This window comes from Vanrija pseudolonga, chromosome 2, assembly GCF_020906515.1.
Source record: "Vanrija pseudolonga chromosome 2, complete sequence".
Classification (NCBI taxonomy): domain Eukaryota; kingdom Fungi; phylum Basidiomycota; class Tremellomycetes; order Trichosporonales; family Trichosporonaceae; genus Vanrija; species Vanrija pseudolonga.
Genome location: NC_085850.1, coordinates 3,824,880 through 3,852,124, shown reverse-complemented (window position 1 = coordinate 3,852,124; position 27,245 = coordinate 3,824,880). Strand labels below are relative to the sequence as shown.

Here is a 27,245-nt window from a genome sequence, read left to right as displayed (position 1 = left end):
GACCGGCTCTAGACATCAGAAACACAGCTGATATCGAGTCTCGCACGCAACCTGTGCTGTGCAAGCGGGCAATCTCGAGGTATTGTTGAGCCATGAGTGTCGTCAAAAGCGCTTGTGTGCGCGTGTGCCACACTTTAGGACCTGTGTGGTTGTCGAGTCTATAACACACGTGACTGCAGTTGATAGGTGGCGGTGTGACACACAGTCAATGACCACAAGACATATCACTAACAGTTACGTCATCGATGTTGTCGACGGCGGATGACCTCTGCGTGGTTGACCACTGGCGACTGGGCGGCGGGCGGAGCTGGCGCGTTGGCTGGCTGGCTGGGCGGGCTGGCTGGGCATGCAGGGGAATGAAAGGGGGCGGCGGCGCAGGGTCATGTCATCAAGAGCCGCAAGCAGGCCGCCGACAGTGGGCCCCCACTTGACTGGATTGCACCGCACCGCACTCCACAGCCGACGACGTCGACGCACGCATCCAGCCGCCGGCCATCGGCCAGTCCACCCGCGACCCCGCCCAGCCAAGCGAGACGCAGTGGGCAGAACCAAGCAAGACCTCGACCCTTGCTTGCTTGCATTCAACATCAACAACGCGCTCACCTCGTCATTGTTATTATACCGTGCACCAGCTCTCCCATCGGCATTGGTCTCGAATATACATCAACATCATCATTTCGCCAGTCGCCACTGGTCGCGCGAGCTCCATCATGACCACCTCGGCACGTCCAATGTACAGCATTCCCATCAAGAACCGGCCCGAGGGGTATGGCTCATGGGTGGCCAAGATATTCTTCCCCATCGTGTTCATGCTGGGATGCTTTGGGATGGGCACTTCCCAATGGCTCTTCATGCCGCTACTCCTCATCCCTTCTGGCATCGGGCACAAGCTGTTCAACGAAGCCATCGACTGGACCAAGGATGGCTTTGGGAGGCTCCGTGAGTCCAGGTCTGCAAGAAGTCTTTACTAACCTCACAGTGATTGTTATTACGGTTCTCTTTGCCCCAACGTCGCTCGTGATCACCACCGATGAGTCGATCGATGACACCAAACTCGTAGAGCGAGACAGCAAGGGCCATGTTACGCGCATCAACCTCCCAGACAGGCTCGTCCTCATGGCCAACCACCAAGCTCATGTCGACTGGATCTATTTGTGGATCTTGGCTTGCTACGCTGGACACGCGGAGGGGATCACCATCCTCCTCAAGTGGAGCCTACGCCAGGTGCCAATTGTTGGGTGGGGAATGGTGAGCAACTAACCGAGCAGCCGAGGCGCATTTGGGCGAAGGCTAATTCATGTATCAGCGCAACTTCAGATTTATCTTTCTCAAAAGATCATGGGCTGCCGACAAGGACAACTTGACACATTCCTTGCAACGCCTGGCCAGCGAGGCCAAGTCGGGCGATTCGAACCAAGCCTCTGGCAAGAAGGGCTCCAAGCGATCGCCACTGTGGTTGTTCGTGTTCCCCGAGGGTACTATCCCGAGTGAAGACGAGCGCCCGAAGAGCGCAAGCTACGCCAAGAAACAGGGGGTTGTGAGTCCCTAACGATCCAACGCCGCGCGTTCTAACGACCCAGGACGACTTTGTTGGCCTTCTTCATCCTCGCTCAACCGGCCTGTTGTTCTGCCTGCGAACGCTTCTGCCGTCGGTACCCGACCTCAAGCTACTCGATGTCACGGTCACGTACCCAGAGATCCCGTTTGGAAAGTACCCGCAAGACTGGTATAGCCTGCCGTCTATCTTCTTCCGTGGAGTGGCGCCGCCAACCATTCGTTTGCACCTCCGCCTCTACTCGGACCTGACTTCGCCCAACTGTGCGATCCCATCACTCAAGGCTGCACGCACTGCCGATGGGTTGGCGTCAGAGGCCGAAACCCGAGCATTTGAACTGTGGCTTCGTCAGCGCTGGCAGGAGAAGGAGGCTAGACTGGAGCAGACTTCGAAACTGTCGCCATTCGAAGCAGAGGGAGGAGGGTCAAAGGCACAGGTGGTGCCCATCCGTCAACTGTAAGTCAAACACGTGATACAGTTGCTGACAAGGAGTGCATACTCACACTGGTTCTCTGCCTTTGGCGGGGGAGGCATAGGGCTGGCGGCGGCCAGCATGGCCGCCGTGAGCGACCGATTTACTACTTGACTCGTCTGAGGAGGTGAAGTCTGCACGGCCGTCGAGAAATCTGGCCACATGTACACATAGAGTGAGCGACCAGGGGGCTTTTGGCGCCCAGTGTTTGCTCTTTTGTAATCATTGATCTTGCTTGCATGCACAGGTGGTACAACTTTACGTGGCCTTGCGTTTGTTATGTGGGGTTTGATTCTCAGACGATGCTACTTGGATACAATTGTGTTACGGGTTATGCACGTTCGAGCCTTAGAGAGGGGTGGGTGGTTCAGCCCAGCGCCAGGTTTCAAAGCCGGTGAAAGCAGAAGAGCTGGCGCGACGGCGCCTCTTGCTGATACTGTCGGGCAGCATGTCCCACGATTCAGCGACGTTATCAGGCTCAATAGGCGTAAGTCTGCCATGGCAAGAGCGGGCAAGGCAGGATAAGATGTCGAGAGTGGAGATGACGTATTGCGCCGACAGCTGAGTGGGCGGAGGGGCGGGAAGCCCGATGGACATGGATGACGCCGACGGCGACGGAGGGGGAGAGGCCTGACCGGGGGAGGACACGGGGGAGAGGGGAGGAGATTCGCCTGGGTTGGTTCGCATGAAGACTCTCGACGATGATGTGGCGAGAATGAGCCTCGAAGCGTGGAGGAGGGAGGTGCTCGGGGTGATTGTATGAACTAGAAACGTTAGCAGTGGGCGGAGTGGACAAGACGCACCTGGCACGCGCTCCTCGCCACGCTCTCTGCCGTGATGATCGACCAAAACATTCTTGCACATGTCGCCCAGTGCCATTCCGAGCGCATGCTTCCCTTCGCTTGGTACAACGAGTTTGGAGCAGTCGGAAACAGTAACGATACCGACAAGGGAGCTTAGTTCGGGATCTCTGTCAGAGTCGTTGCCGATTACTCCGAGGGCTCCCATGCCGTTGAGACTCATGACCTGCATGGCGTCAAGAACCGATGCCGTAGCTGGGAGCGAGACCAAGGGATGAAGGGGAAGGTCGACCTCGGACAAAGAGAGGCGAAGAAGGGGGGGTGGCTGCCTGGTGAGGTACTCGAGAAGACCTGAACTGCCCAAAATCGTTGGAGGGTCCGACGTGATGACCACTCTGTGCACTCCAGAAGCAAACAGAGGGAGCAGCTGGCGTAGAGGTGTGTCTGGCGGGAAAGACGTGCAAGGATTCTTGCCCGAAATGTCTGGCTCTGTCAGCATGGCTTAGCGGACATTTTGAACTTACCACAAACGGTGCCAACCCCAAGGCGGATGCCGCGCTTCAAGCACGACACAATCTCACACGAGCGGTCGTCCAGGTGGTCGAAAGAGCCCTGGGATGAAGCAGTGAGGACGAGAAGAAGGACAGTGTTCAGGTCTGCGAACTGGTCGTTAGCCGAGGCACGTTATCGCCTCCCTTACATCGAACAGCCCATAGCCTGCCCCTGTCTCGACCAGGAGGGATTGCAAGTCGCTTTGAATGAGGATCTGCCATAGTCAGCCACGGCTCCCTGTCACCTTCATACCTCTGTGGCCTGCTCGAGGTTGGTGTCACCAGAAACAATCTTGGCTCTCTCTTTGGTGACCTCGGACGCAGTTACATCCAGCCATGCCGTCTCATCCGAACCGTCGGTCACAGGAGGGCCCAAGACAAATGAGTTGCTGAGGGAGACGGATCCTCGAAACGACCCCGACTCTCTGTTCGACCACAGACGAGGCGAGAAGGACGTGAAGTCGGAGACTGATCCAAAGGAACCCCCGTGAACGCTGCCATGCCTTTGAGGGACAGGAAGCGGGACGGCTCGCGGTGAAGGAATCGGGGCGGCACGGGGGGAGGAAGCCGGGAGTACGCGTGGGGAGGTGTTGAGGCTGGGGCGTCGCGCACGATTGGCGGGCAGCACAAATGACGATGAAGGGGAAGTCATTGGGGGCTAGGACTAGGAAGATGAGACAGTCGGTCGACGATAAGGCTGAGGTCGAGGGGAGGTTGGTAGGCCGCGGTGAGAGTCGACCGGATGACGACCAGGTGGAAGCGAAACCCGTGCGGCTCTGGCCCAAAAGTGAGGAGTTGCAAGTAAGTTGGAACAAAGAGGGTAAAGGGGGGAGGAAGAGCTAGTGCAACTTGTTGAAAGTCGCCAGACCAGCTAGTGATGGAGAGATGTCGATGATAAGCAGGGGGATGGAGGTTTGATGGGCGGACGGTGGGGTGGTGGGATTGTCCTATGTTTGCGCCGCCCAAGCCTCGACAAGGTCTGTGCGTGCTGTGGTTGTGCGGTTGCGTAGTTGATGCGGGGGGCGGGCGGTTGGGGTTGTTGGGTAGTTGAGTGTTGTGAGTTGCTTGCTTGTGGGCGCCGTGTGGGTGGTGTGAGGGCGAAGGATGGGGGCAAGATGGTGTTCACCAATAGTGTGAGGTTGCCAGTAACGAGGGCCAGAACAAGCAGCCAGACAGACGGAGAGACGCCTTGCGCCGCGCCCCCGTCATACCTCACATCCCAGCTCACGGCTCACTTCTGCACCCAACGAACGGCCTTCATCCTTGGCCGTACCGTCCCTACATACGTCAGTCACATGGGCGTGCTCTTGCTCATTGCCACTGACTGACCGCCAGTCAATTAACCCATTGGCCGGCATCTGTCTGCACGTCTGCACCCGACGCTCCGCGACCGCCCCCGGCAACAAGGACCCGGCAAGGGACGAGCCCACAGGGCACCACACCCACAGGAACCAAACCAAACCACCATGAGCCTAAATCCCCGCATCCAAACTAGCGCGCATGCCTAACGCGATCTGGCAATGATCGAGCCAGAACAGACAACCGCAAGCATCAAATAGTCGTTATCATGACGCCGGAAGGCCAAATCACTATAATCACCGTCTATCATCTAACAATCGCCCACACTCGTCCTACCGCGGCTTGGGCAGGCAATTGGCCGGCTTGGGGCCAAGGCAGTCGCTTCTGCCGACGAAAGCAGGGGCTCGGAGGGACGAGTTGGGCGTGAGCCGAGCGACTTTGCCCTACCTAGAAGCCGCTGATCTTCAACAACGAGGTCGCCGCTAGGTGCTGCCGTGGTGGCAGCCTCTGGAGGAGCTCCTGAGAAAGACGGGCGGAATCCAGGCAGATGCTCGGAAGCTCGGCGCAGAATACTTCTTACGCCATTGCCAAGTGACGCCGCAACCGCGGCTGGTGTATGTGGTGCGGGTGAGGGATCGGATGACTCGTCGTCGTCGTCAATGGCGGTGTCGATATTGGGTGAGCGGACTGCCCCATCGAGCTGGGGGCCATCCTTAGACGCCACCTCCGCTTCCATTCCATCGTTCTCATCCTCCTCCTCCTCCTCGTCTTCTTCATCGTCAGAGAGGAAAGCGGAAGGGATCGGGCTTCCGGCACGTCCTTCTCGGGGTCCGGGTCGAGCGCACCGAGAGTGGGAATCGGAATGAGTTGATGGTGGTGGGCTTTGGTGTCGCGAGCATCGATTGTGGTTATGTCCCGCCGACGGATCGACGCGAACATGGTCCTGTGACCGGCGTCCAGGCTCACCCCCCGACCTTGGAGAAGTCGAGGTAGGTGGGTCCTTAATCAAGCACGACGTTGGTCGACCCCTTCCTTGCTCCATCGCGAGCTTGTGTGCTTGAAACATGAATGAAGGCTCATCGTCCGAGAACCCATCTTCCGAGTCTTCCTCGTAACCGGCGTCGGTGAGGTCATCGTCGCCTTCCGAGTCATCTATTGGAAGAGGGGCAATGTGCCGCTCCGGCTCTGGGCGATGAGCGGCAACCGCAAACTTCAGAGCTCCGGGTCGGTGGGCAGCAGGCGGCACCTGGACACAGTCAGGATACTGGTTGACTTGGACTGGGCCCAACGGTGCTCTGCTCACCACTTGGTCTTTTGGCGCAGGAGTGATGACACGAGCAAGGGGAAGACGGAAGGGTTCGCTGTCAGATCCGATGCTGGAGCGTCTAAGGATTGAAACTGGGTCATGGTGGTCATTCGCCTTTGGACTTGAGATGGCCGTGGAGGGGGTCGACGAACCGCTTCGACCACCACCGATGAACTCGAGCCTTGGGGGAGATGCGTGGTCCGAGAGCATGGAGCTCAACAACGACACCGGCCTGGGCTTCTGGTCATCACTGCTGACGACCTCTGTGTCCGAGAGGGGACGTATTGGTTGCTTGCGAAAGTTGTAAGCCCCGCCACCGCCCCTTGACCTCGCGGGGCTGGGAATAGGAGTGGGAAGAGCAGCAGCGGTGTCCATGTTGTGGGTCTGAGGGAGGGCCATGGGGGATGGTTGGAAGGGGGCAATGTGTGTTGACAGTGTGGCGACGACGCCTGGGCTGTCCTAGTTTGTCATGAAAGGCGTGTCTAGTGGGTGGGGCCCGAGATGGAGATGCGGGGTGGGAGGAGTGTGTATTATATCAAGGGGAGAGAGTCGTCGAAAGTGGATGGGGCGCGCCCTGGGCTGGCGGGGCTGGCTGGGGCCAGTGGCGAGGGAGACGCAAGTGATGACGACGGGCGTTCAACTGGGTGGCCGGTGGCCAATACTTGTATCCGCTCTTGGGTAATTTAATAGCCGCCCAATCTAGTGACTAATGGCTTGCGACTTGGGGGGGGGGAGGGCGAGGCGACTTTGGCCTTTTAAACTTTGTGCAAGTACAGTACGTGTGTCGTGTTGCGTGAGGAGCGGTGAGGAGAGGAGAGGGCTAGAGTGGGACTGGGTTCTAGGTCTGGAGAGTGCAGCTCTGCTGCTGTTTAATTAGGGATGAGTCTTGCAACAAGGCATGCAAGGCCTACAAGGCATACCCCAAGTTGCATTGTCATCATTGTCAATGATTCCCCGCAAAAGCGGTGACTTTTGTTGCTGTGCCCCGACGTCAGGCTATAAAGTGAGAGGGCTTGTTAGGGGGGCAAGGCGGGTAAGGAGGCCGTGCGCCTGCGCGCCCGTGCACGTAACGCTGGGTCGGTCTAACCGCCGCCCAACCGAGTGGCGACAGCGGCAAGCTACGTCACAGCGTTCTCCAAACGTCATATTGGTTGCATTGGCCCTGAAAGGTGGCGACGGCTAGGAGGGGCCTTTCGGGGAAGCAGGAATGAGGCCGAAGGAAAGCAGAGAGGCCGAGGAGCGCGGATGAGAGCGGAGAGGCAACAAGGGCTGGTAGATCTCTTCATGGGCGGGTGTGTCACGTTGCGTCTGTGCTATGCAAGTGTGTCTTGAGTCTGTGCGCCCTCTTGGCCGCCCCGTTGTGGGGTAACTTGCCTTGACCAACTGGGGCCTGTTCGCTGATGTCGTCGGCCCGCGCTGGGGTCGCAGGCTTCTACGGCCTAGTTACAGCCAGAGCAGAGCCAGCTTGGTCTGTCTCTCCATCATCTCCACTCCTTGTCCCTGCTGCTCACTGGTTGCTTGTTGCATACAATGTACTAATGGCGGCACAGTGTTGCTGGTCGCTTGCATGAGCGACGGGGGTGGTGACAGTGGACATGCAGAGAGACAAGCAGCATGCCACCTCTGTGCGCCTTTGCCTTGCGTCGCCCTGCCCTGCCCTGCCCTGCGTGGCCCCTGGCTCCCCTCTCACTGATTGGGTCAAAGGGGAAATCAGTTCCCGCTTAGTCTAAACCGACCAAGCAAGTCTTGGCAGCCCAACACAGCCGACGGCGGCAAGCCCAGGGCAGGCAGGCAGGCAGGGAGTAGGGAGGGGCAATGCTCTCTGGCTGCGGACAGCCGTCACCTCGGCAGCAGCAGCACGCACCCAACAACACAACCAAGCACTACTCCATCATCCATCTGCCCATCTCATTCTTCTATCCATCTACTCACCCATCCATCATCAAGGCAATCATGCCACCCCAAGAAACGACACCGCTTCTGGCTACCCGGAACTCTCACAGCGCAGAGAGGTTCAACTTCATTGCGTCATCAAAGCACCTCCTCTTTGGCTCATGGCTCAACCTCCTCCTCATCGCGGTCCCCATTTCTTTGCTTGCCGAGCACTTTGAGTGGAGCGCGACCGCCAGATTCATTACCTCTTTCGTGGCCATTGTTCCTCTTGCAAAGGTAGGCTGGCCTTGCCATGTCTTGTTGCGTTGGGCTCTTTTCGCTGATGGTCGCTCCTCAAGCTCCTTGGAGATGCCACAGAGCAATTATCGATGAAGCTTGGCCAGACTCTCGGTGGTCTCCTCAATGCTACGTATGTTTGCCTGACGTTCCACTTTTGTGCCGCATCTGACGACTCTAGCTTCGGCAACGCGATTGAGCTCATTGTCGCCATCGCGGCTCTGATCCAGAACCAGCTCCGTCTGGTCCAGACTTCGCTCCTCGGCAGTGTCCTGTCCAACCTCCTCCTCGTGCTGGGCATGAGCTTCTTTGCGTGCGTCGAAGCAGTTGATGCTTATGTTGACGTTCAGCTCTGGCTTCTTCTTCTACGAGTCGACCTTCCAGGTGACCGCCGCCCAGGCTTCCTCGTCCCTCATGACTCTGGCCTGTATCACCCTCATCCTCCCGGCGGCTTGTAGGTGGAGCGGAGCTCTCAATTATTTACAGGTATGCTGACTTCACAGACCATGCCTCGTCGGGTGAGGACAACGGCTCTTGGTTCAAGGGTGACGCCCCCAACCCCGAGGACCCCTCGCTCCATGGCCTGCTTATTCTCTCGCGTGGTACCGCGATCATTCTTCTGGCTACCTACTTTGCCTACCTCGTGTTCCAGCTTCGCACTCACTCCGGCTTGTTTGAGGCTGAAGAGACTGAAGAGGAGGAAACGGCCGACATGGACCAGTGGAGCGCTGGTCTGTGGCTCCTGATCATCACCGTCATCACTGCGTTTGCGGCCGACGTTCTGGTCGGCAGCATCGACGAGACTGCTCAGGCCTGGAACATCCCCAAGCGGTAAGCGATAGTGATATAAGCTGTCTGACCGTCAGGTTCATTGGTCTCATCCTCCTCCCACTCGTCGGCAATGCTGCGGAGCATGTCACGTCGATTTGGATGGCGTGCAAGGGCAAGATGGAGCTCACTATCGGCGTCGCTGTTGGATCGAGTATTCAAATTGCCGCAGGCATGATCCCGTTGCTTGTCATCATTGCCTGGCCGATGCACAGAGACCTCACTCTGTTCTTCGCCAACTTCGAAACCATCGTCCTCTTCGTGTCCGTTATGCTGGTCAACCTCCTTCTGCAGGACGGTGAGTGGGGTTCCCATTTCCCATCGCCAAGAGAGAGTTATTGACATTCTCAGGCCGCACCAACTACATGGAAGGACTTATGCGTAGGTTATCGGCTATCAATGTCATTCGCTGACACCCAGTTATCGCCTTGTACCTCGTTATCGCGCTGAGTTACATCGTCTCGTAAACGACCGAGCTCGGGTCCCCCTCCCTCCCCACTCCCCACCTATCATGAGCACTGCTCCTCGGGCCAAGTCTGCAATGGTTTGCGTCCCAACAATGCTGGCTCTTCTGCGACAGTCACATGTGTCTGTATCAAACAGCAATATCACGCCTCGATTCTTTTTTCTCTTCTAAAGATATGCTATTTCGCCATCGCCGATTCTGTCACCCCTTTGTTACTCCGACGTGTCCGGGTTCTCTTCAATTCCACCTCTTCGAGCTTCACTTGCAGGCTGTCCGAAGTCGCTGATCGCTCACGCTTGAGCTTCTTGTTAGCGGGTGTGGGCGACTTTTCTGAAGGAGGCGGTCGCTGCACGGTAGGCTCGCGAAGGTCTGCTGCAAAAACAACGGCTTGGCACCATCCTCCCAACGGCCCCCACTTCTCGGACAGGAAGGTCTGGATATCTTGGTATAGCGAGGCGGACATGGTTTTCTTTCGGAGTCGTGGAGGGAACAATGGGTGACGTGCAGCGATTCCGTAAATGTGTGTGTCGACAGGGATCAACGACGGCTGGGTGTCAGCTCTTAGCACCTACAAGTCACTTACATGATCCATACACATCAACATGACGCAGTCGGCAACCTTGCGGCCCACTCCCTTGAGGCGAAGCAGCTCAGCTCGTGCATCCTCCTCTGGAAGCTTCCTCCATCGCTCGAGCTCGTCAGCCACATCTTCATTTGCGGCACGCAGCGTCGAGAGAGACGAGACGATGAACGGTGCGCGGTAGCCGAAGCCGAGCTCGCGCAGCTGCGGCTCGAGTCCGTCGAGAGGAAGACTCTCCGGCTTGGGGAATAGGCGATAGGTTGTTTCGTTTCCACTTCCATCAGGATTCTCCAAGGTAAGCAAAGCAGGCGAGAAGCGGACTGAAAACTTGTGCAGCAGAGAGGTGATGCGCGGTATGTGGTTGTTGGTTGACGTGATAAACCTGCGAGTCAGCTTGGGTCGAGAGTCACCAGATACCAACGCCAGCAAACACTCCCAGGGATCCTGCCTCAATACTCGAACCCCAACAGCTCGAGCACCCAGCTCGGCCTTGCCAAAGAAGGACGGATCACGTTTTCGCCAGTCGTTGAAGAGCTCTGGGAGGTCGGGGTAGGCGGAAAGCTGGAAGTAATCGGAGAGCCAATCCCTCGTCAGACCAGACTCTCGGTCGCTTGCAGTAGCTTCATTGGTGGGGTGAATTGCTGTGAAGTAAATCGACGTCGGTGATTGTCGAAGGCACACCACTCGGGGCGGGTTGTCGACTGTCCGCGAGAACTCCTCTGTCGCATCGGCGAGCTGGTGACGATGCCAGAGGAAACTCTGCCCCACAGGAAGAGTGTTCACCAGCGAGAGGTTGCTAGGGTGTATAGGCAAAGTTGACCACCCACCTGGGAACGGTGGACGAGTGCCACGCATCGAAGGATTAATGTTTGTCCAAGAAGAGAGCTGAACAATGTGCAGAACTGTGGGCAAGTCGATGGACAATGGTAACAGATCCGTGGTGGAGGTGGAGCCCCAAATGAACTCGAACCAGACTGCGATAGTGACGGTGGCTGTCACCCAGACCGACAACGTCGCGCTGTATATAACAAAGCAGCGCGCAGCGAGTAGAACAAGGTGGGGTTGTTCAAATGCCCTCCTCAAACTCGTTCGATCCTAGGCCACCATTTCAATCGGTCCGCCCCGCTGCACTCTCCACGTCCACTTGGCGTGTGGCAACACTATTGTGTACATGCGACTTGTCTATGCTCAACTTCTTCCACTCTAGGCTCTCGGTAGCCTTAACCCACAACACGGTGCAGCTTGTGCATGTCTGAAGACGTCAGCTCAAATCTCTGCCCATCCTCTGAGCTGCAGCACTCACCACTGAGGAGCAAGTCGCCCTGCTTCAGGAACTGCTCGTAAATGGCGGTCTTGGTGTGCGACGAGAGCTTGTCAGTGGTAATCACACCGCTGACCTTGTCAATGGTGCATGACAAGCGGCCGTTTGCAATGAAGCGCGACAGATCACTGCCAGCATTAGCAACTGTGAATAAGCAATGTGGCTAGTGGGCTCACCGGTCCATGAAGGCCTCGCTGACTCCAAATGAGCGGCTCATCCTCTCAAGCGTCAAGCTCCGGTAGCTCTCCAAAAGCTGCTGGTACGCCTTGATACGCATCTCGCGCACATAGTAGCGGGCGTGAGGAGCCAGGATGGGGTTGGGAATCAGGTACTGCTGCTCGACCTCGGCGAGGGCGACGAAGAACGCGGCGTAGCTGCTCTTGTACAGCGAGTCGGTCAAAGCAGCAAGGCTGGGGATGGTCGAGATGCACCCGTTAACCTCGGAGCTCGACAGAATCTGCATCGTCAGCCATGTCTGTCATGTGTGTGAGAGCATTCATGCCCACCTTGGCCTTCAAACTTTTGCGGTCACAGCCCAGGGCAGATGCAAGGACCGCGAGGGCAACGAACTCCTCATACTCCATAAGCTCTGTCGCAGTGAACGTTGACAACGAGTCGTTGAGAAGGTCAGACGCCTGCTTGAAATCGCGAATGGAGAGGAGGTGCAGTGCCCGGTACACCTTGAGTCGGTTCCTGCGGTCCCAATCTCCGCCAGAGTCGATCAGGCTGTTCCATCAATTAGCAACACGCTGTCATCAGATGGACGTCATGGCTCACTCGGCAGCGCGGGCAATGTTGCTGATGACAAGCTGGGCATCAGACGAGAAGAGACCCATGCGAACAATGGCAAGGACGAGGTCGATGCGAGCTCCGAGGCCGGTTGTCTTCTCGAGAGCAGTCTCAAGCGCGGGGATGGCCAGCTCCTGAAGTGGTCAGTGGGAAGCTGGCGATGAGGCAGGGTCTTACCTTGTGGCCGATGCGGCAGAGGTACATGGCCTTCTGCCTCAGCAGCTCAGAGACCTCGCTCTCGCCGAGGTTCTCCTCAGCGTCCTTCAGCTTGGTGTCGATGGACTCGAGCTCTTCCGCATTCTTCTTCTCCAGCGTCGCCAGGAGCTGAGCGTTTGGAGGCTTGAGGCCAGTGGAGCGAATGTAAGGAGCCATTTCTGCCGTCAGCAATCACAAACATTCGTCGGCGACCTACCATCAGCCTCGACGGCGGCCCAGAAGGCGGTCGTGGCCTCGTCGCGGAGACGGTCAACGTTGACAATCTGGTAGTGCCACTGAGGAACCTTGAGATTGGGGAAGGGGAGGGGAACGCTGTCGTCGGCCATGCTGCAGAAAACGAGTGCTTGAGTAGGAGAAAGGAAGGATGAAGAGAGCGAGTGGGTCAGAGTTGATGATGACGAAGGACGGTCGGTCGAGCTTCGAGACGCCTCGATTGCATCAGTGACGGTGAACGCGCGTTGGTTTCTGGCTGGTGGGACACGTGGTTTGATATCCCGTGATTAATGACGTGTTGTTTATCCGCTCAATTCCCTGCCCTGGTTGCTCGGTCTTGTTGGCGTGCCGGAGCGACGGGGGACCGGTGTGCTGCCTGTGCCCGCCAGGGGTGACGACCACCGCCAACGCCGCGGCCGGCCGGCTCGCCAACACGGACCTTGCCGAGCTTCACTCATTTTGTTCTCGTCCAGTAGTCGTCTCCTCTTTGGCGTTTGTCACCACTCCATCTTCTCTCACTCTACCTCTTGCTTCTCATCTCAATTAGCCATGGCAGGTTATTCCGCCGGGGACAGCGTGTCCCCAGCGACGGAGACCACGCCACAGGCCATCACACGACTCTGGAAGGAGAGCCGCCACCGAGCGAAAACGGACAAGAAGAGCTGGGACTATGGTGGGCGGCACATCTCCTGTCACTGGTTTTGTCTTGCTGACCCTCGCAGTGTTGACGAGTGGTGTAGTGGGAGGAATAGCAGGCTGTGTGGTTCGTACCAGCTGTTGTCCTGCTCGTCGATCATGCTAACTATTTTCTGCACAGGCCAAGACGGCCATTGCTCCGCTCGACCGTGTAAAGATCTTGTTTCAAACGTCCAACTCGGACTTCCGTAAATATGCTGGTAAGCCTGTCGCCCTCGCCATAGGCTGACTCCCAGGAACTCCGTCAGGCCTGCTGCACGCGACTGCTCAGATCTATCATACCACTGGCGTGCGAGGGCTTCTACAGGGCCATTCTGCAACCCTCCTGCGCGTCTTCCCATATGCGGGCATCAAATTCATGTTCTACGATTGGATCGAGAAGGTGCGGTAGCCATTGTGCTCACATAGCTGACATCTAGATTCTCATCCCCACGCCAGAAATGGCAACGCCCGGCCGGTTCTTCCTTGCTGGTGCTTCCTCAGGCATGTATCCTAGCCTGAGGCTGTCCGATAGCACAGTGCTAACTCGGTGCAGGTGTCGCAGCCGTTCTCCTAACCTACCCAATGGAGCTTGTTCGCGTTCGCATGGCATACCAAACCTCTGCATCTGAGAGAACAACGCTCAGACAAGCTGTCAAAATGATCTACAAGGAGGCCGAGGTCAAGCCAACAGGTCAGACCACTTCAGGCGTCTCGGCGTTTACCAGGTCTTTACCCTTCTATCCCTTTTATCGCGGCTTTTCGGTGACGCTGCTTGGGATGATCCCATACGCTGGAGTTTCATTCCTCACGTACGGCACAATGAAGACTCGAATCCCGGAGTTGGTACCCTACTTCCGAACGAGGCACACCCAGCGCGATCTCTTTTGTGGAGCTGTCGCTGGCCTCATCAGCCAAACGGCCAGCTATCCATTCGAGGTTGTTCGCCGGCGCATGCAAGTGGGCGGAGCAAGAGGCGGACAGGGCGTTAGCTGGAGGCAAGCTGTTCAGGCCATCTATTCGGCCCAAGGATGGCGCGGCTTTTACGTTGGCCTGACCATCGGTTACATCAAAGTAGTCCCCATGACCAGGTGAGCCTCACGTCTACCACGATCGTTCGACTAGCTGACAATTGCCCAGCATATCCTTTGCCACCTGGCAACTATTGAAGAGGTTGTTGGATTTGTAGCCCTCGCTGGGCCTTTTAAGCGGTCGTAACGACACCGATCCTTCTTCAGGGGCGCACACCTGTCAGGACGAAGGCCGCTTTGTAGCAACACCATTCCCATCATTGTGTAGATTGCATATGCCATCACATCATCGTACTGCCCGTTGGCCTTGAAGGACAACGCCCATCACGTCTTCTCACCAGTCTCCGCGGCTGATGGCTCGGCATTAGGTTCAGAGGCCGTTATCGAGGTCAAGACTGAGCTCTAGCGGAGACGTTAGCTATAATCATGGAGCAGAAAGGCTAACCTGCTCCCAAGTCTTCACGACCCCGTCGACTACCCCACGCAACTCCAACAGCGCGCGTTCGACTCCGTTGGCTCGACTGGAGGTCGAACTCGGAGAGTCTGCCGCAAAGTCGCGAAGGGCTCTTCGTGCGCTAATTTCGTGAGAGAGGACATCGCGTTGCCGCGCCAACGAGTCTCGATCCGCGCGCAGGTGGTTGATGAGCGAATGCAGGGAAGCGACCTCGGATTGTGACGTCTTCAAGGATGCCGCATGTGTCAAAAGTTGATGTTGGGCATCGTCGGCTTGGCCAGGGTCGTTGAACTCCCCACGAAGACGACCCAGCTCGACCTCCTTGCTTGACAATGTTGCCTTGGCTGACGCCAACTCAGCTTGGAGCTTCGAAAGGCCCTCGTAGTCGAGTGTTGCGGTAATGACAGGGCCAGAAACAACGTTGGAGACGGCGTCGGCTTCAGCTGGAGGCTGCGTGGGCTCTGGGACTTTGGCTGCCAGCAATGCGGACAACCTAGACCTGAGACGATGGTTCTCGTCTTGAATATTGTTGACCGTCATCTCAAGAGCGGTACTGGTGTAGTGTCAGTCCCCGAAACGTCGCTCTAGCTCCAAGGTCCACATACAGCTCTTCCCTCTTCTTGTTCCGACTCCTCTCCGCTGCTCGACGGTTCTGCTGCTTCTGTCTCTCCTTCTTCTCCTCATTGGATAGTCCGTGGGTCGCCGCCTTGCCGCGCAATGGTGGCTCTGAATCCGCATCGTTGACAGAGTCCTCTGGAAGAATGCCAACCGAAGGGCCAGCTTGAGCGTCTTGTAGCTGTGACGAGTCCGTGACAACCGGGCAAGACTGATCGTGGGCTTGAGACGTCGCCTCGTCACCTTGAGAGTACTCTGGTTGAAAGATGTCCATGTCTTGAGTGGTATTGGTTGGTGGATGGCGATGGCGATGGTAATGATCACAACAAAACAACGACACAAACAAACGCGTTAGAAGGTTTGACGTGTAGTTAGAAATGGGTATCAGCGACACAGGACGGAACCAAGGGGACGAGCGGGATCAAATTTTGGGGACGGGGCTCCGTTCGGCAAAGCCCGTCTCGAGTTGACCGGGTTCCACCACCTCCACTTTGGCGTTCCGATTTGTCCGTGTTGCGGCCAACAACCCCGCTTTGCTTTCTCGCCTCGCACTTCGAACCTCAACCTCGGCCTCATTGTTCTTCGAGATGTCGATGCTTACGCGTTCTATTCCTCGCTGGACGGCTGCCATCCAGCTACGAAGCAGTCGTGGACTGGCGACCGCAAAGCCCAAGGTCCTGCTGTTGGACCCAGTCAACCTGGCACATGAAGAGCTGGCAAATCTCGAACGCGAAGCTGAACTGATCGTGAGCGCGCAGTGTTGACAAGGGAACCTTTCTCACCTTTGCAGCCTCTCAAGAGTCAAGATCGGGCTACTTTCATCCAGGACCTCAGCACGGCCTACAGCTCCGTATCCGCCATTTACCGCCACTTCAAAGGCACTGGCTCCATCAACGTTCGTCTTTCCAGCCCCGGACGACGTCGTAATCTGACAGCTCGCAGGTGACTGGGCGATTTGACGAAGAGCTAGTGTCCAAACTCCCTTCGTCCCTGCGGTTCATTGCCCACAATGGAGCGGGATACGATCAGAGTATGTTTGATGGGGGTCGAGAAGGTGCCGCTCCATTCTGACACTTATCAGTTTCTGTGGACCCATGCACAAGCCGAAAGATTCAAGTGACCAATGTGCCTTCTGTGGTTGACAATGCGACTGCCGACACGGCTCTCTTTCTCATTCTAGGATCCCTCCGGCAGTTCAATGTCGCTCTTGCCAATGCCCAAGCAGGAGAGTTTCACCGCGGCCTGCCACTGTCATCCGACCCGGCAGGCAAGGTCTTGGGCATCATCGGGATGGGCGGTATCGGCAGGGCCCTCGCTAAGAGGGCTAAAGCGCTTGGGATGACCATCCAATACCACAACCGGTCTCGCCTCCCAGAAGATCTCGAGCAAGGGGCGAAATATGTTGGTCGGGATGAGCTCATCGCCACGTCTGACGTTGTTTCACTCAACCTCCCTCTCAATGAATCTACCAAGCACTCGATTGGCGACGCAGAGTTTAGGGCGATGAAGCCCACTGCCATCTTGATCAACACCGCCCGCGGCCCTGTGGTGGATGAACCGGCGCTGATTGCGGCACTGAAGTCTGGCGAAATTGCTGGCGCCGGTCTCGATGTCTACGAAAACGAGCCCACCATCCCAACCGAACTTCTTCAACATCCACGCGCGATATGTCTGCCACACATTGGAACACTGTCATACGAGACACAGAAGGAGATGGAGGCCTTCTGTCTTCGTAATATCCGTGCTGGCTTGGCAAGCGGCAAGCTGACAAACGTTGTTCCCGAGCAGAAGGGCCTATGGTAGGGTGAATAGATAGTAGAACTGAATGAATGCTTGAGTGCTAGTCAGATAACCGTGCATGTTTGTAGCTACAGAGTGAACCCTCAGAGTGAACCCTCATAAATACTTCCTCCAGACAGAAGCCGATCCACATGCCGTCTGAACCTCTCTCTCCCGTGCGGAGAGGGATGGTTCACAAGACATGCGAATTGAGGTGAGAGAGATGGTCCGAGAAGACATGCGAATCGAGTTCTGCAGGGAAGAGAACTCGGATCCATTTGCTGCTGGCATGATGGCAGATAATGGAATGTACCCGTTGCAACATTTCCTCATCAGCGCGCATGGTTCCAGCTTCGATGAAGCTTACCCCCTCTCAACCTCCACTGCATTTACGGTTTATCTTTCATCGCTCATTACGATGCCAGTGCCTGTTCGCGTACTTACATGCCTGCTGGGGAAGGGTGTTGGATTCTGAGAGGCCAAGCAACCGCGATAGCTGGATTTCGGTACGCAGGTGACGGTATTGTTAAGTGTCATTCGCACCCCATCGATAAGATGAGAGGGATCAATTTCGGAACCATGTAGTGCGTTATTCTTGATTTGCTGCCTGCTTTGCATGGGCGCAGTCGACAAAGGGGTACATTCCTCAACATTTCTTTGGCTGCCGCTTACACAGCGAGATGCGCGAGATTGCAGTCCATGTTCATTGGATTCATTGCTCCCGCAACACCATCGAAGACAACCCAAAGAAGGCATCACTTGCTGGCTACTATGCACGAATAACGACACTCAGAAATTGCACGTGCCTATAACTATGCCCGCAAGCAACGCACGGGTATTGAGATCCTATTCGCCCATTGTCGCTGCAAACCTCACTTCTACTTGTGTTTGGCCTTTGCCGTTCTGTCGGAATAAGGTTAGTGAAGCATAGCTAGAATCGAATTAGAGCTAAACAATGTTTCAGAATCTGATTCTGAGTCGCTTCTAATCAACTAGAGATGGAATTGAAGCGAAATAAGCGAATTCGAGGAGAATTACCCCGAGAGCACACTATTGTCACACCGTCAATACCGATTGGTCGACGGGCCTAACCACCATCCAACAACACCAGACCAGACTAACTTTCAACAAATCAGTCGTGCAATCACCACCTGACCTAACGACTGACTTTTCAAAAGCCAGTGACATTGTATATGGACCTGTGGGGGTTCAGGTGAACCCGCACCCCGTTCACACAAACCCACACCTGGTTCATACGGAACCAGCCAGTTCATATGAACCCAGGCACAGTTCAGTCCAACCACATGAGCCACGGCTCATGTCGTGACCCAAAGCAAATGATTCTTTATTCAGCTACACGCGGAGGATATTACTTCCTATCATCAGTTGCAATCATTGTATCTGTAATTGGTGCATCATGATACTTCACAATTATTCGAGTATTTCACTTTGAATCATCAGATTCAGAAGCAGTAGCGTCAACATCAACAGAACCTAAATTAACAAAATATACATAGCTGCCAAACGGTGTGAACTTCGCCCACCAGACTCGAACCCAATGATAAACCCGAGATATTAATGTCAGCACGCGAACCTGGACATGCTCGGACTAGCTAGTTTCCACGCAGGTCCTTGGACACATGGCATCGCTCTCTTGCATACATTTTGATGTTACATTGTATCGAACACAGGGGGTTAACTTAATTGCGGCGCGATTCTCAACCTTCTGGCAGTCAAAATGTTGAATTTGGGTCGAAAAGTAGTTTATTCCGAAAATCTCGAAACAGCTCAATCGTCGTTGTATTCATTTACCAGGGCAATAGTGAAGATGCGGCTTCACAAATGGGTGATTCGAGACCACCTGGACGCTCTTCAAAGATTACCGTCCATTATGCGGCCACAGGAGCAATTTCAAGAATTGTGCCATTTCCATTAGGGAATCCTAATGAATTTTGTGTCCTAATAAAAGTTGTTGAGTTTCGTTCTAACTCGACTGATATCGGGCATCATGATACTACCATCTTGCATGAATGCGAATATGATATGGGATCCTTCTTTTTGTATAATTGTCATATTGATATCGGCCTTCGAAAGATGGGAAATTCAAGAATTCACAAATGCTCTGATCGAGTCTTTGTGTTCAAAAGTCCCGAAGCCTCCACGACACGGTAGTTTTGAGTTTCTTTCACTTATGAAACGTCCAGATACATACGGCTGTGTGTGTGTTCCTTCTGGGTAATCGAAGTAGAGTTTCTTTGCGGATTCGTGGTCCCCGTAGAAGACAAAACTTGCCAAATAAATGGTATGAGCCTTTTGAATTCATCATTTCGTGACGGCATTCCTCTTCAGGACCATGCTTTTCGGTGCCAGTTGGCCAGAAGTTCCTTGTGGTAGCATAGATGTGCTGCTAGTTTTCTGCCGAAAATGATGCGGAGGTCCAGTTTCCGCCAGGAGAGTAGTACGGCCTGTTGGGATATAATAGTCCGACTATCTAGACGATCACTAGTACCTTTTGTGGAGCTGTATGATTGCCAACACGGCCGTTCAGAATTGTCCGGTGAACGACTGTATTCTTCGTGCTTGTGTGTGCCCTTCTAGGTCGCGTAGTTTGTCGGAACTGAACCTGGATTAGTACGTAGATATGGAATTTTGACCTCCAGCTGTCGTTCCACTTGGCTATTGCAAGCCACAATGACCTGAGAGGCGTCGCTCATGTTTCCGACGAATACGAGGTGAATCTTGTGCGAATAATGGTAGGTAGAAGAAAGTTGCAAAGTAGTCCAACATTGGGAGGAACAGAAGCCGTTCTGACATGCCAACGTAAAATCAAGGGCTCTGCAATCTACACAGCATTCCGCATTTCTAGGATTTTTGACGCAAACAACTCGATCATTGTTTCGACAATTGCTTACAACTCCTTGAAAATGTTACTTTCCCAGGCCCATATCAATTCGAGTACCATACGTGGGGACATTGTCATCATGGTGGATTGACAGTGGCGCCCAGGACCGCCGACAGACAAGGTCTCGACTTGTTTTTCTCATAATTCGACGACCTTTGTTAGAAGTCAAAATTCATTAGGTTTTCCTAATGAAAATTAGGCAATTCTTGGACCAGTTCTTACGACCTCATGAACGACGTGACCTAATAAAGGACACCTGCAGTGCCATGAATCACCTCTTAGGGAGCCTGAAACTACTCTGTTTCGCCCCAAAATTACCAGTGCTAGGTTTTGAGACAAGAAAACAACACATTGTACTAGAAACATCCTGCGGTATCTCGACACCTTCCAACAACGCATTGGATTCCGTCCCAATCAACGTCTTACATCCGAGTGGCCACTCAATCGATGGGCTGCTCCATTCAGGCAGAAGGTGGAGAGAGTTGCAGCCCAAGACGATCTGCAAGATTCCCTTCCTCCCAGGACACTCTAATCCTAACTTGGGTGTCGATGAAGGGGTGACGATCCAAAGGACATCACTCCCACTGCCAATCTGTGTGCTCTTATAGCCTCAACATGCCTCATGCTCCTCAATATTCGCTCCCTGGCATGTCATCATGCTTGTCAATTCAATGAACAGATTCCAGTGCACCCCACTACATTTTTGAAATACGGAGGGCAAGTGGTTCAGGATCAAGCTGTAAGGTGTATTGGCATGAACGTAGCTAGTTGAGTCGACATTACTGGTGCAAGTAATTCACATTCGAGTTCAAGCTGTACTTACCTTCAGTCAAAAAGTGAATACGACTCAATTCTATGGAAAGAGACAGAATCTGTGTCTCAATCGGATCGAAATGGCACCACAGGCACTTCATCATTCCAACACTACCTTCCGGGTCAACGGCTCCGAACTCGTCAAACTTGAGCGCTACTAGTCTCTCTAAAGGGCGAGATCGGTAGGTGTGCGACAAGATCAAACGCCAATCCTCGAGTTTAACCCCTCTCTGTGGACCAATAGCATGCAAATCACGCTGCGACATGCATCTCTCAGTCGAGACAATGCTCGGGGAGGCTGTGTGTTGCTGCGCGTGAACCATTTGATCTTTCAAAGCTCAGTTGTGGGACCAACTCTGGGGCTAATATAATAGGCCTTACGAATGACCCGTGTCATCACTATATTGACGTGAATTGCCTCCAGTGTTGTTCGAGCATCTTGAATATGATTGCCAATGGAGGTAGGCATCCTCGCTGTTTGTATACAATTATTATAATGATATCGGCCTTCAAAAGCTGCTTTCACAGAATTCTAGATTTGGGCCATTTTGGTAGCAGCGGTTCAGGGGCTGCAAAGCATTCGACAATTTGGAGCTCCATGCAACTATTCGAGTGGGCTGTTTTGTGTGTAGCCTAACCTATGAGCCTGTACGCCGCAAATATAGACCACTGAGGGAAAATGCTACCGAATGCCTTGATCGCACTTACTTTCGTTAATACTGCTGATGAGCATGCGACCGACGCAGACCCATTGGCTTTTCAACTTTCGTGACATGGCTTATACTTTCGTGACATGACTTGTACTACACATAATGACGTACTTCGAGAACGATTAATTCTCCGTTTGGCCCCTTGATTCAGTTCAAAATACTCATTTTAGATGGTTCACAAGTAGATGGTTTGCATTCCAACTCTCCTCCATGAGCAGGCACTAGGATTAATTAGTGTATCCAATGTTCCAATAGCTTGGGTTGCGATAAATGGATATCAGAACGGGATTCAGTTTGTTGAGTTTTCAAGGTATTGGAGTAATCTGTTCCTTATTCTGTGGACCTCCAATTGGTGGGAAGTCAGATGTAAGAGCCTCAAGGCCCAGGACTGCAGTATTCCAATAACCGCGACTTCCTCTTTGGCTCCCATCCTTGGAAAACTTTTGTGTTAACATAGATGGCCTGTAAGCGCAGGTCTGACCTGGTAGTTCGCATTGGCGTCTTCTCAGTCATAGTCATCAGAGTTGCTTGTAGTGAATTATTCAGTCGACCCGAACACCATCACCGACGGATACCAGCCAAATTGCGCGCCACATAGAACTGGCAGCCTATTCAGAGGCGGGACCGGAACCTGGGTTCGAAACGGTAATAGAATAGATACAGAGGGACAAACATGACTAATGAAACGTGGGTATATCTCCTTCGCGCAGCTTCTGTCGTGAGAATGACTCGAATACCGACATCCATGATGCATCAGGAGCTGAACTCCTAATCTCCAACCCGGAATGAGACAGAGTGAGCGTTGAACATGTAGTGTTTGTTCTCACCGTTTTGCCGAAAGTGTGGGACGATGATCCTGGCACTCTTCCGCTTGATAGAATGGATGGGCGTCACGCTGCTTGAAATTCGAATCTCCCGCTGTTCCTATCTTCCCGCCTCTACCCTCTGAACCGCCCACTCCACCCAACTGGCTAAACAAACCCTCTGAGTGGCGTAGAACTGTCGTGGACCACGACCGCAGCATCCCCCATTTTCATGTAGTGGTCTCTTGTATCATGGTCCTTTGTATCCTAGATAGGTGGGCGTACTGGGGCAGCGAGGTACCCATGGATGGAGCGCCAACCGCCCTCTAGAGCTCTCACAAAGGCAGCAGCACCGAGAGGCTTTCACCCACCTTCGAAGGGGTTTATCTCCAGACTTCGCCGCCGATCTTAGCGGCTGTTGGTCCACATCGTGGAAGCCGTGTGCACCATTCACGTTACAATGGCTCCGGTTGAGAAGTATGTTAGATGCGTGGGAAGATGGGGAACGGGGCAAGGCAAGAAAGATGAGAGGAGGGTAAGGGGCTTGCCTAGCCCCCGCGGACGACAGTTGCAAATGGGCCTTCGCCGTTCTCGGTGGCCTTACAGGGAATTCGAGAGTGTAGCGTGGGGATGGGGACTCGTCACCAACTAGCTGAGGAGCCTTTGTGGACTTTGTGGGCCTTCCCTCAAGCATGGTGTAGCTTGTGGCCTGCGCTGTGAAAGCCACAAGTTCGAGGCCGTGCCATCTGGCTTTCTGGAAGTCGGCTCCCTCTAACGGTGGTGCGCGTGCGACTGGCCACGCCCACTTCCAAACCCAACATGTTGCCCCATCACACCTGGAGGACGAATTGCATGAGTGACCATAAGGTGGCTACGCAGGGGTTGTACTAGGCCCTCTGTCCGGGCCTCCGAGCCTTACTACGTAAGGAAGAGAGCCTCATCTTCATGTACGGCGCCTGATGATAAGATAAGATGATCAAGATGAAAGAAGATGGACACGTAATTTTTTGCCGCCTTTATCACTGGACGGAAGAGGATGACTTCATCGGTGCATGGGTAACATGTTTCGTCGTTTGACTCTTCTTCATTCATAACATCGCCCATGGTTTCGAAGGCCTTGATACTCGCCATTCTACTACGGTCCTTGGCTCTCCTCCTCCCTCAAACATTCTTCCAGCCAGACGAGTTTTACCAAGCATACGAGCCGGCCTTCTTTCAGGCCTTTGGATCTGGGTTCTTGACGTGGGAATGGCGTGATCTGCCCGCGAGTGGGGGAAGCGGCGGTTGGTGGAGTACTACAGTTGCCAGCGGGAGGCTGAGGGGATGGCTCTGGCCCGGAGTGTTCTACCTCATCTATCGACTGCTCGCGGCTTTGGGTCTCGAGGGAACGGAATGGATTGTGAGTGGAGGAGCGCTAAGGTGATACACAATGTTGACGTTGCCCAGGTTTTGGCTCCAAGGATAGTCGGTGTCCTCGTTGCAGCTTTGACAGATTACTCGACATACTTGCTGGCAACAAAGGTTTTGGGCTCTGGTTCAGCCTCAGGAGCTGTGAGTTGGGTAGCGCGCGTGCACGCCCATGACGTCTAACACCCTTGAACAGCTGCTACTATCTCTGACTTCTATTTTCAATGCGCACCTCCTCCCACGGGCCCTGTCGACATCACCGGAGACGCTTCTCACGACAATAGCGCTCTGCCTCTATCCTCTTCCAGCGCCTGAGAGTGGCTCTATTCCTGAAGACAGCGGCAACGCACACTCGCCAAAGACCCGTCAAGTGTCTCAGATCGACTACGGAGCGGCAGATCGCATTGAAGGTGTTGAAAGCTGTCAACCGTACGTTTATCGATGGTGCTGGACCCAACTAACGACATCAAATGCAGGCCGTCGACAAACCTTGTGGCTGCTGCGTTCGTAGCTGCGCTATCGATCTGCATACGACCCACGATGCTGGTCTTCTGGGGCTATCTGCACCTCGAGTCCACTATCGTGGCTTGGCGGACGGGCGGGTTGCGCAGCGCAACATTGATGACGATCATGACACTTGCCGGAGGGTGAGTGAGCCGAAAAATCTGCCATCATGCTGACTCGCCTTAGCCTGAGCATGTTGGCCATATCCACACTGGTTGACTGGCTCTTTGTGGGCCGACTCGTCTTCCCAGTCGCAACCTTCTTTCACCAAAACATTCTCCTGAACATTGCGGCGTCCTACGGCGCAACCGGGCTTGCGTATCACGTCACACAGTCGCTTCCCATCCTGCTCTTCCCTATTTGGTACTGGTGGGGTCAAGGATTCGCTGTGGCTTTGCTCCCTCGGTCGATTTTGCCTTGCGCCCTGGCCGACCTCGACGCGCCCAAGCCGTTGTCAACGCTCGCGAGGAGTATCACATTTGCCCTCGGCGTTCTCTCACTGTCACCCCACTCGGAATGGCGTTTCATTCACCCACTACTGCCACAGCTGCTCTTGTTCGCGCTCCCGGCACTTCATAAAACGTACCAACCGACGGGGATGAGCGCGTCGTCCTTCCTCCAGTCCCTGCGGCAGTACTGCCGCGTCCCTCGCAAGGCATTCTACCTTATCACTCTGGCTCCGATCGCGCCTTATCTCTACCTCAATGTTTTCCATGGAGCGGCCCAGGTCGGTGCAGTCAGCTCCTTGAGGCGAGGCGAATTTGGACCAGTCACTGGCGTGGTGGCTCTCATGCCGTGTCATTCGACCCCATGGGCTAGTCACGCTGGAGCTGCTATCCCGGGATGGTTCTTGACCTGTGAGCCTCCTCTAGCAAATCGCCCGGACCGCCAAACCGAAGAAGAGATGTTCTACTCGTCGCCCGTGTCGTATCTCAATCGCGACTTTCCTCGTTCACCGTCGGCAGCCGAGGCCTCTGGCCGGAGATTGGAAGATGCCCCATCTCATGTCTTGCTGTTTGGTGAGCTGTTGCGTCGCAGCGACAATGATGGGGCACAGGAAACTGTGGCGCATGTTCTTGGTCGTCTGGGCTACCATGAACGCGCGCATTTATGGAACGGGTTTGACGTCGCTCAAGACGATCATCGTCGGCGTGGCGGTGTTCGTGTGTGGACACGAGACGAGCCTGAAGAGCGTGGTGAAGGTCAGCCACCTCGTATAGAGCTCTGAACCAATAACATGGGGGCTGTAGTTTCATGGCAGATGAAGCAAGTGGCAGTTGCATGAAGTACTCATGACCGATGCTCGTGGCGGTGCGATATCATGGCAGGTGCTAGGCGGATGCTCATGAGAGGTGGTCATGGCAGGTCCATGTCGCAGATGGTCGTGGTGGTTCCGCTGTGACGGCGTTGGGAACACTTTCACTCCCTCTTCATGTCCTCGTGTTCACGTCTGACATTTCACAAGCCTCGAGTACCCGGCTGCGGTGTCCCTCTCTTCGAACAAAACGCTGCGGCAGCGATCAGTTCGAGTGATCATCAGTGTCCTCATTCTCATTCTGCGCACAGCACTGCTCCGCCACTCCGACACCACCAATGTCCAACAACCATTGCCATGCATCCGCCGCAAACAGGCCGCAGTAAAAACTATCGAGGTCGGGGAGACGAGTGGACGACTGAAAACGGTCAGCAACGGTTTTTGCAACATCAAAGAGTGTAGGGCCATTGCAAAGATCAGACAGTGGAGGTCCTCTTGCGAGGATAGGTTCGATTCCAAAGGGGTTGTCGACACACATGAATGCGAAGAGGGAGTCCCATATTCATCAGGCAACGGGCCGAGGCGCCGTGTGGGAGAGGGGAGCCATGACCACTCACGTTCAAAGAACTAGGCAATGGGCCGCAGGGACGAGCTTAGCGGGTCTTGAAGTAGTCAAGGAGGACCTGGAGACCAGGGGTCTCGACACCGTAGTTGGTGATGACAACCGACGAGCAGCCGACAACCTTGCGGGGGTTGCCCTCACGGTCAATCTTCGAGAGACCAGCCCACTGGCCAAGGGTCTTGGCGTCCGAGACCTTGATGAGCTGGATGTTGTGCTCGGCGCAGAGGGCCTCAATAAGCTTCGAGTACTCGGCTGAAGAGTATGTCAGACGCTGTTCTTTGCAGGCGTTGTTCTTTCGCCACAACTCGGCCCGCCGCCACAAATCGCTACTCACCCTCGGTAACGGTCTCGACGAGAACGCAGAGGTGAGCCTCGCGCTTGTCAAGGGCCTTAGCCGACTCGCGAAGGCCGCGGGCAAGGCCATCGTGACGCAGGGCAGTAGAAATGACCTATATAGGCGTCAGCAATGATCTAGAAGAGTTGGGAGTCGAAGACAAGAGTTGAAGTTGAAGAGGGGGACCGGTCGGAGTCGGTCGAGCCAACTCACCTGCTCAAGGGCCTGCTCGACCGAAAGAGGGCCGGACTGCTCGGCGACCTCAACCTGCTCGACCTCGACGGCGTTGGAAACAGCGGATCCGGCGTCAGACATTGTTATGGTCTTCTTCCACCAGGGTTTTGTGTGATAGAAAGTGTAGTGGAGGGTTGTAACTGAGCTGCGAGCACCGAAATTGTAAGTGGCGGACGACAGCAAACTGGAGGTGCCGGAATCAAAAAGGGGCTCGGGAATTTTGTGCTCGTGAGGTATCTCCGTGTGGCAGTGACTATTTAATTGGCACCCTGTTTTAGATGCTGTCCTGGTGCAAATCATTTGAACCGGCACCATACAAACTCAACAGACGACTGACATGCAGTTGGATGCATGGCACAAGCAACGTCTCTTCCCAGCCGCCACACATAACCCCACAATGTTATTCTCTGTCGAGGCCTACTTACTCTTCAACGCCATCTACAGTTTTAAGTCGGCTCTAGGAATCATCGTCACTGTCTTGGTCTTCCTCATCGCTGCTGCTGGTGTCCGGCTCGGTGCCAGGGGCTTTATCGTCGGTCTTT

General features: G+C 54.7%; 9 protein-coding genes across 10 annotated transcripts; 5 read left to right on the top strand and 4 right to left on the bottom strand.

The window, feature by feature from the left end:
- Positions 1 to 596: 596 nt before the first annotated feature.
- CST26_1 (putative acyltransferase CST26) lies at positions 597 to 2,263 on the top strand. Of its 2 annotated transcripts, XM_062769758.1 has the most exons (5): positions 597 to 939; positions 980 to 1,248; positions 1,307 to 1,537; positions 1,581 to 2,011; positions 2,045 to 2,263. In XM_062769758.1, the coding sequence occupies exons 1-5, from the start codon at positions 711 to 713 to the stop codon at positions 2,139 to 2,141; spliced, it is 1,257 nt and encodes a 418-aa protein (XP_062625742.1). In that variant the 5' UTR covers positions 597 to 710; the 3' UTR covers positions 2,142 to 2,263. The 2 variants fall into 2 exon arrangements, with proteins under 2 accessions (XP_062625742.1, XP_062625743.1); XM_062769759.1 differs by having other exon boundaries at positions 1,581 to 2,070.
- On the bottom strand, positions 2,240 to 6,867 carry SDS23. The gene is made up of 7 exons (XM_062769757.1): positions 5,981 to 6,867; positions 5,769 to 5,923; positions 3,632 to 3,767; positions 3,528 to 3,593; positions 3,352 to 3,490; positions 2,831 to 3,310; positions 2,240 to 2,791 (listed from the first exon to the last, which is right to left on the bottom strand). Exons 1-7 carry the CDS (start codon positions 6,380 to 6,382, stop codon positions 2,376 to 2,378), a joined length of 1,794 nt encoding a protein of 597 aa, XP_062625741.1. The 5' UTR covers positions 6,383 to 6,867; the 3' UTR covers positions 2,240 to 2,375.
- A 1,006-nt stretch (positions 6,868 to 7,873) lies between these two features.
- On the top strand, positions 7,874 to 10,278 carry vcx1_0 (Vacuolar calcium ion transporter). Its single transcript, XM_062769756.1, has 9 exons — positions 7,874 to 8,152; positions 8,215 to 8,285; positions 8,334 to 8,465; positions 8,503 to 8,606; positions 8,656 to 8,983; positions 9,019 to 9,278; positions 9,332 to 9,361; positions 9,401 to 9,993; positions 10,030 to 10,240. Exons 1-8 carry the CDS (start codon positions 7,937 to 7,939, stop codon positions 9,445 to 9,447), a joined length of 1,188 nt encoding a protein of 395 aa, XP_062625740.1. The 5' UTR covers positions 7,874 to 7,936; the 3' UTR covers positions 9,448 to 9,993; positions 10,030 to 10,240.
- On the bottom strand, positions 9,625 to 12,732 carry Psmd6 (26S proteasome non-ATPase regulatory subunit 6; the record flags this gene model as incomplete). The annotated part of the gene is made up of 9 exons (XM_062769755.1): positions 12,549 to 12,732; positions 12,314 to 12,510; positions 12,125 to 12,270; positions 11,854 to 12,073; positions 11,524 to 11,804; positions 11,330 to 11,475; positions 10,448 to 10,853; positions 10,030 to 10,408; positions 9,625 to 9,993 (listed from the first exon to the last, which is right to left on the bottom strand). Exons 1-9 carry the CDS (start codon positions 12,676 to 12,678, stop codon positions 9,625 to 9,627), a joined length of 2,274 nt encoding a protein of 757 aa, XP_062625739.1. The 5' UTR covers positions 12,679 to 12,732.
- Positions 12,733 to 13,043: 311 nt separating this feature from the next.
- On the top strand, positions 13,044 to 14,569 carry SPAC17H9.08 (putative mitochondrial carrier). Its single transcript, XM_062769754.1, has 7 exons — positions 13,044 to 13,238; positions 13,288 to 13,304; positions 13,383 to 13,461; positions 13,498 to 13,643; positions 13,681 to 13,732; positions 13,797 to 14,331; positions 14,381 to 14,569. The coding sequence occupies exons 1-7, from the start codon at positions 13,115 to 13,117 to the stop codon at positions 14,427 to 14,429; spliced, it is 1,002 nt and encodes a 333-aa protein (XP_062625738.1). The 5' UTR covers positions 13,044 to 13,114; the 3' UTR covers positions 14,430 to 14,569.
- A 126-nt stretch (positions 14,570 to 14,695) lies between these two features.
- On the bottom strand, positions 14,696 to 15,645 carry LOC62_02G003225 (uncharacterized protein; the record flags this gene model as incomplete). The annotated part of the gene is made up of 2 exons (XM_062769753.1): positions 15,331 to 15,645; positions 14,696 to 15,278 (listed from the first exon to the last, which is right to left on the bottom strand). The coding sequence occupies exons 1-2, from the start codon at positions 15,612 to 15,614 to the stop codon at positions 14,696 to 14,698; spliced, it is 867 nt and encodes a 288-aa protein (XP_062625737.1). The 5' UTR covers positions 15,615 to 15,645.
- A 215-nt stretch (positions 15,646 to 15,860) lies between these two features.
- SPAC2E11.10_0 (Putative 2-hydroxyacid dehydrogenase UNK410) lies at positions 15,861 to 17,176 on the top strand. The gene is made up of 4 exons (XM_062769752.1): positions 15,861 to 16,086; positions 16,131 to 16,235; positions 16,283 to 16,370; positions 16,422 to 17,176. Exons 1-4 carry the CDS (start codon positions 15,928 to 15,930, stop codon positions 17,141 to 17,143), a joined length of 1,074 nt encoding a protein of 357 aa, XP_062625736.1. The 5' UTR covers positions 15,861 to 15,927; the 3' UTR covers positions 17,144 to 17,176.
- Positions 17,177 to 23,433: 6,257 nt separating this feature from the next.
- GPI10 (GPI mannosyltransferase 3) lies at positions 23,434 to 25,500 on the top strand. The gene is made up of 5 exons (XM_062769751.1): positions 23,434 to 23,746; positions 23,794 to 23,898; positions 23,951 to 24,183; positions 24,231 to 24,401; positions 24,445 to 25,500. The coding sequence occupies exons 1-5, from the start codon at positions 23,450 to 23,452 to the stop codon at positions 25,484 to 25,486; spliced, it is 1,848 nt and encodes a 615-aa protein (XP_062625735.1). The 5' UTR covers positions 23,434 to 23,449; the 3' UTR covers positions 25,487 to 25,500.
- Positions 25,501 to 25,852: 352 nt separating this feature from the next.
- On the bottom strand, positions 25,853 to 26,844 carry RPS12 (40S ribosomal protein S12). The gene is made up of 4 exons (XM_062769750.1): positions 26,683 to 26,844; positions 26,470 to 26,584; positions 26,131 to 26,387; positions 25,853 to 25,931 (listed from the first exon to the last, which is right to left on the bottom strand). Exons 1-3 carry the CDS (start codon positions 26,782 to 26,784, stop codon positions 26,167 to 26,169), a joined length of 438 nt encoding a protein of 145 aa, XP_062625734.1. The 5' UTR covers positions 26,785 to 26,844; the 3' UTR covers positions 25,853 to 25,931; positions 26,131 to 26,166.
- Positions 26,845 to 27,245: the final 401 nt, after the last annotated feature.

Coding starts and splice junctions, on each gene's coding strand:
- CST26_1 (XM_062769758.1), top strand. CDS start 711: ATGACCACCTCGGCACGTCCAATGTACAGCATTCCCATCAAGAACCGG. Junction 940..979: donor GGATGGCTTTGGGAGGCTCC/GTGAGTCCAGGT, acceptor CTAACCTCACAG/TGATTGTTATTACGGTTCTC. Junction 1,538..1,580: donor ACGCCAAGAAACAGGGGGTT/GTGAGTCCCTAA, acceptor CTAACGACCCAG/GACGACTTTGTTGGCCTTCT.
- SDS23 (XM_062769757.1), bottom strand. CDS start 6,382: ATGGCCCTCCCTCAGACCCACAACATGGACACCGCTGCTGCTCTTCCC. Junction 3,594..3,631: donor ACCTCGAGCAGGCCACAGAG/GTATGAAGGTGA, acceptor TGACTATGGCAG/ATCCTCATTCAAAGCGACTT. Junction 3,491..3,527: donor CAGGCTATGGGCTGTTCGAT/GTAAGGGAGGCG, acceptor GCTAACGACCAG/TTCGCAGACCTGAACACTGT.
- vcx1_0 (XM_062769756.1), top strand. CDS start 7,937: ATGCCACCCCAAGAAACGACACCGCTTCTGGCTACCCGGAACTCTCAC. Junction 8,286..8,333: donor GGTGGTCTCCTCAATGCTAC/GTATGTTTGCCT, acceptor TGACGACTCTAG/CTTCGGCAACGCGATTGAGC. Junction 8,984..9,018: donor GCCTGGAACATCCCCAAGCG/GTAAGCGATAGT, acceptor TCTGACCGTCAG/GTTCATTGGTCTCATCCTCC.
- SPAC17H9.08 (XM_062769754.1), top strand. CDS start 13,115: ATGGCAGGTTATTCCGCCGGGGACAGCGTGTCCCCAGCGACGGAGACC. Junction 13,462..13,497: donor GGACTTCCGTAAATATGCTG/GTAAGCCTGTCG, acceptor GCTGACTCCCAG/GAACTCCGTCAGGCCTGCTG. Junction 13,644..13,680: donor TCTACGATTGGATCGAGAAG/GTGCGGTAGCCA, acceptor GCTGACATCTAG/ATTCTCATCCCCACGCCAGA.
- SPAC2E11.10_0 (XM_062769752.1), top strand. CDS start 15,928: ATGTCGATGCTTACGCGTTCTATTCCTCGCTGGACGGCTGCCATCCAG. Junction 16,087..16,130: donor AACGCGAAGCTGAACTGATC/GTGAGCGCGCAG, acceptor TCACCTTTGCAG/CCTCTCAAGAGTCAAGATCG. Junction 16,236..16,282: donor AAGGCACTGGCTCCATCAAC/GTTCGTCTTTCC, acceptor GACAGCTCGCAG/GTGACTGGGCGATTTGACGA.
- GPI10 (XM_062769751.1), top strand. CDS start 23,450: ATGGTTTCGAAGGCCTTGATACTCGCCATTCTACTACGGTCCTTGGCT. Junction 24,184..24,230: donor GGTGTTGAAAGCTGTCAACC/GTACGTTTATCG, acceptor CATCAAATGCAG/GCCGTCGACAAACCTTGTGG. Junction 24,402..24,444: donor ATCATGACACTTGCCGGAGG/GTGAGTGAGCCG, acceptor GACTCGCCTTAG/CCTGAGCATGTTGGCCATAT.
- RPS12 (XM_062769750.1), bottom strand. CDS start 26,784: ATGTCTGACGCCGGATCCGCTGTTTCCAACGCCGTCGAGGTCGAGCAG. Junction 26,585..26,682: donor TCGAGCAGGCCCTTGAGCAG/GTGAGTTGGCTC, acceptor ACGCCTATATAG/GTCATTTCTACTGCCCTGCG. Junction 26,388..26,469: donor CGTCGAGACCGTTACCGAGG/GTGAGTAGCGAT, acceptor CATACTCTTCAG/CCGAGTACTCGAAGCTTATT.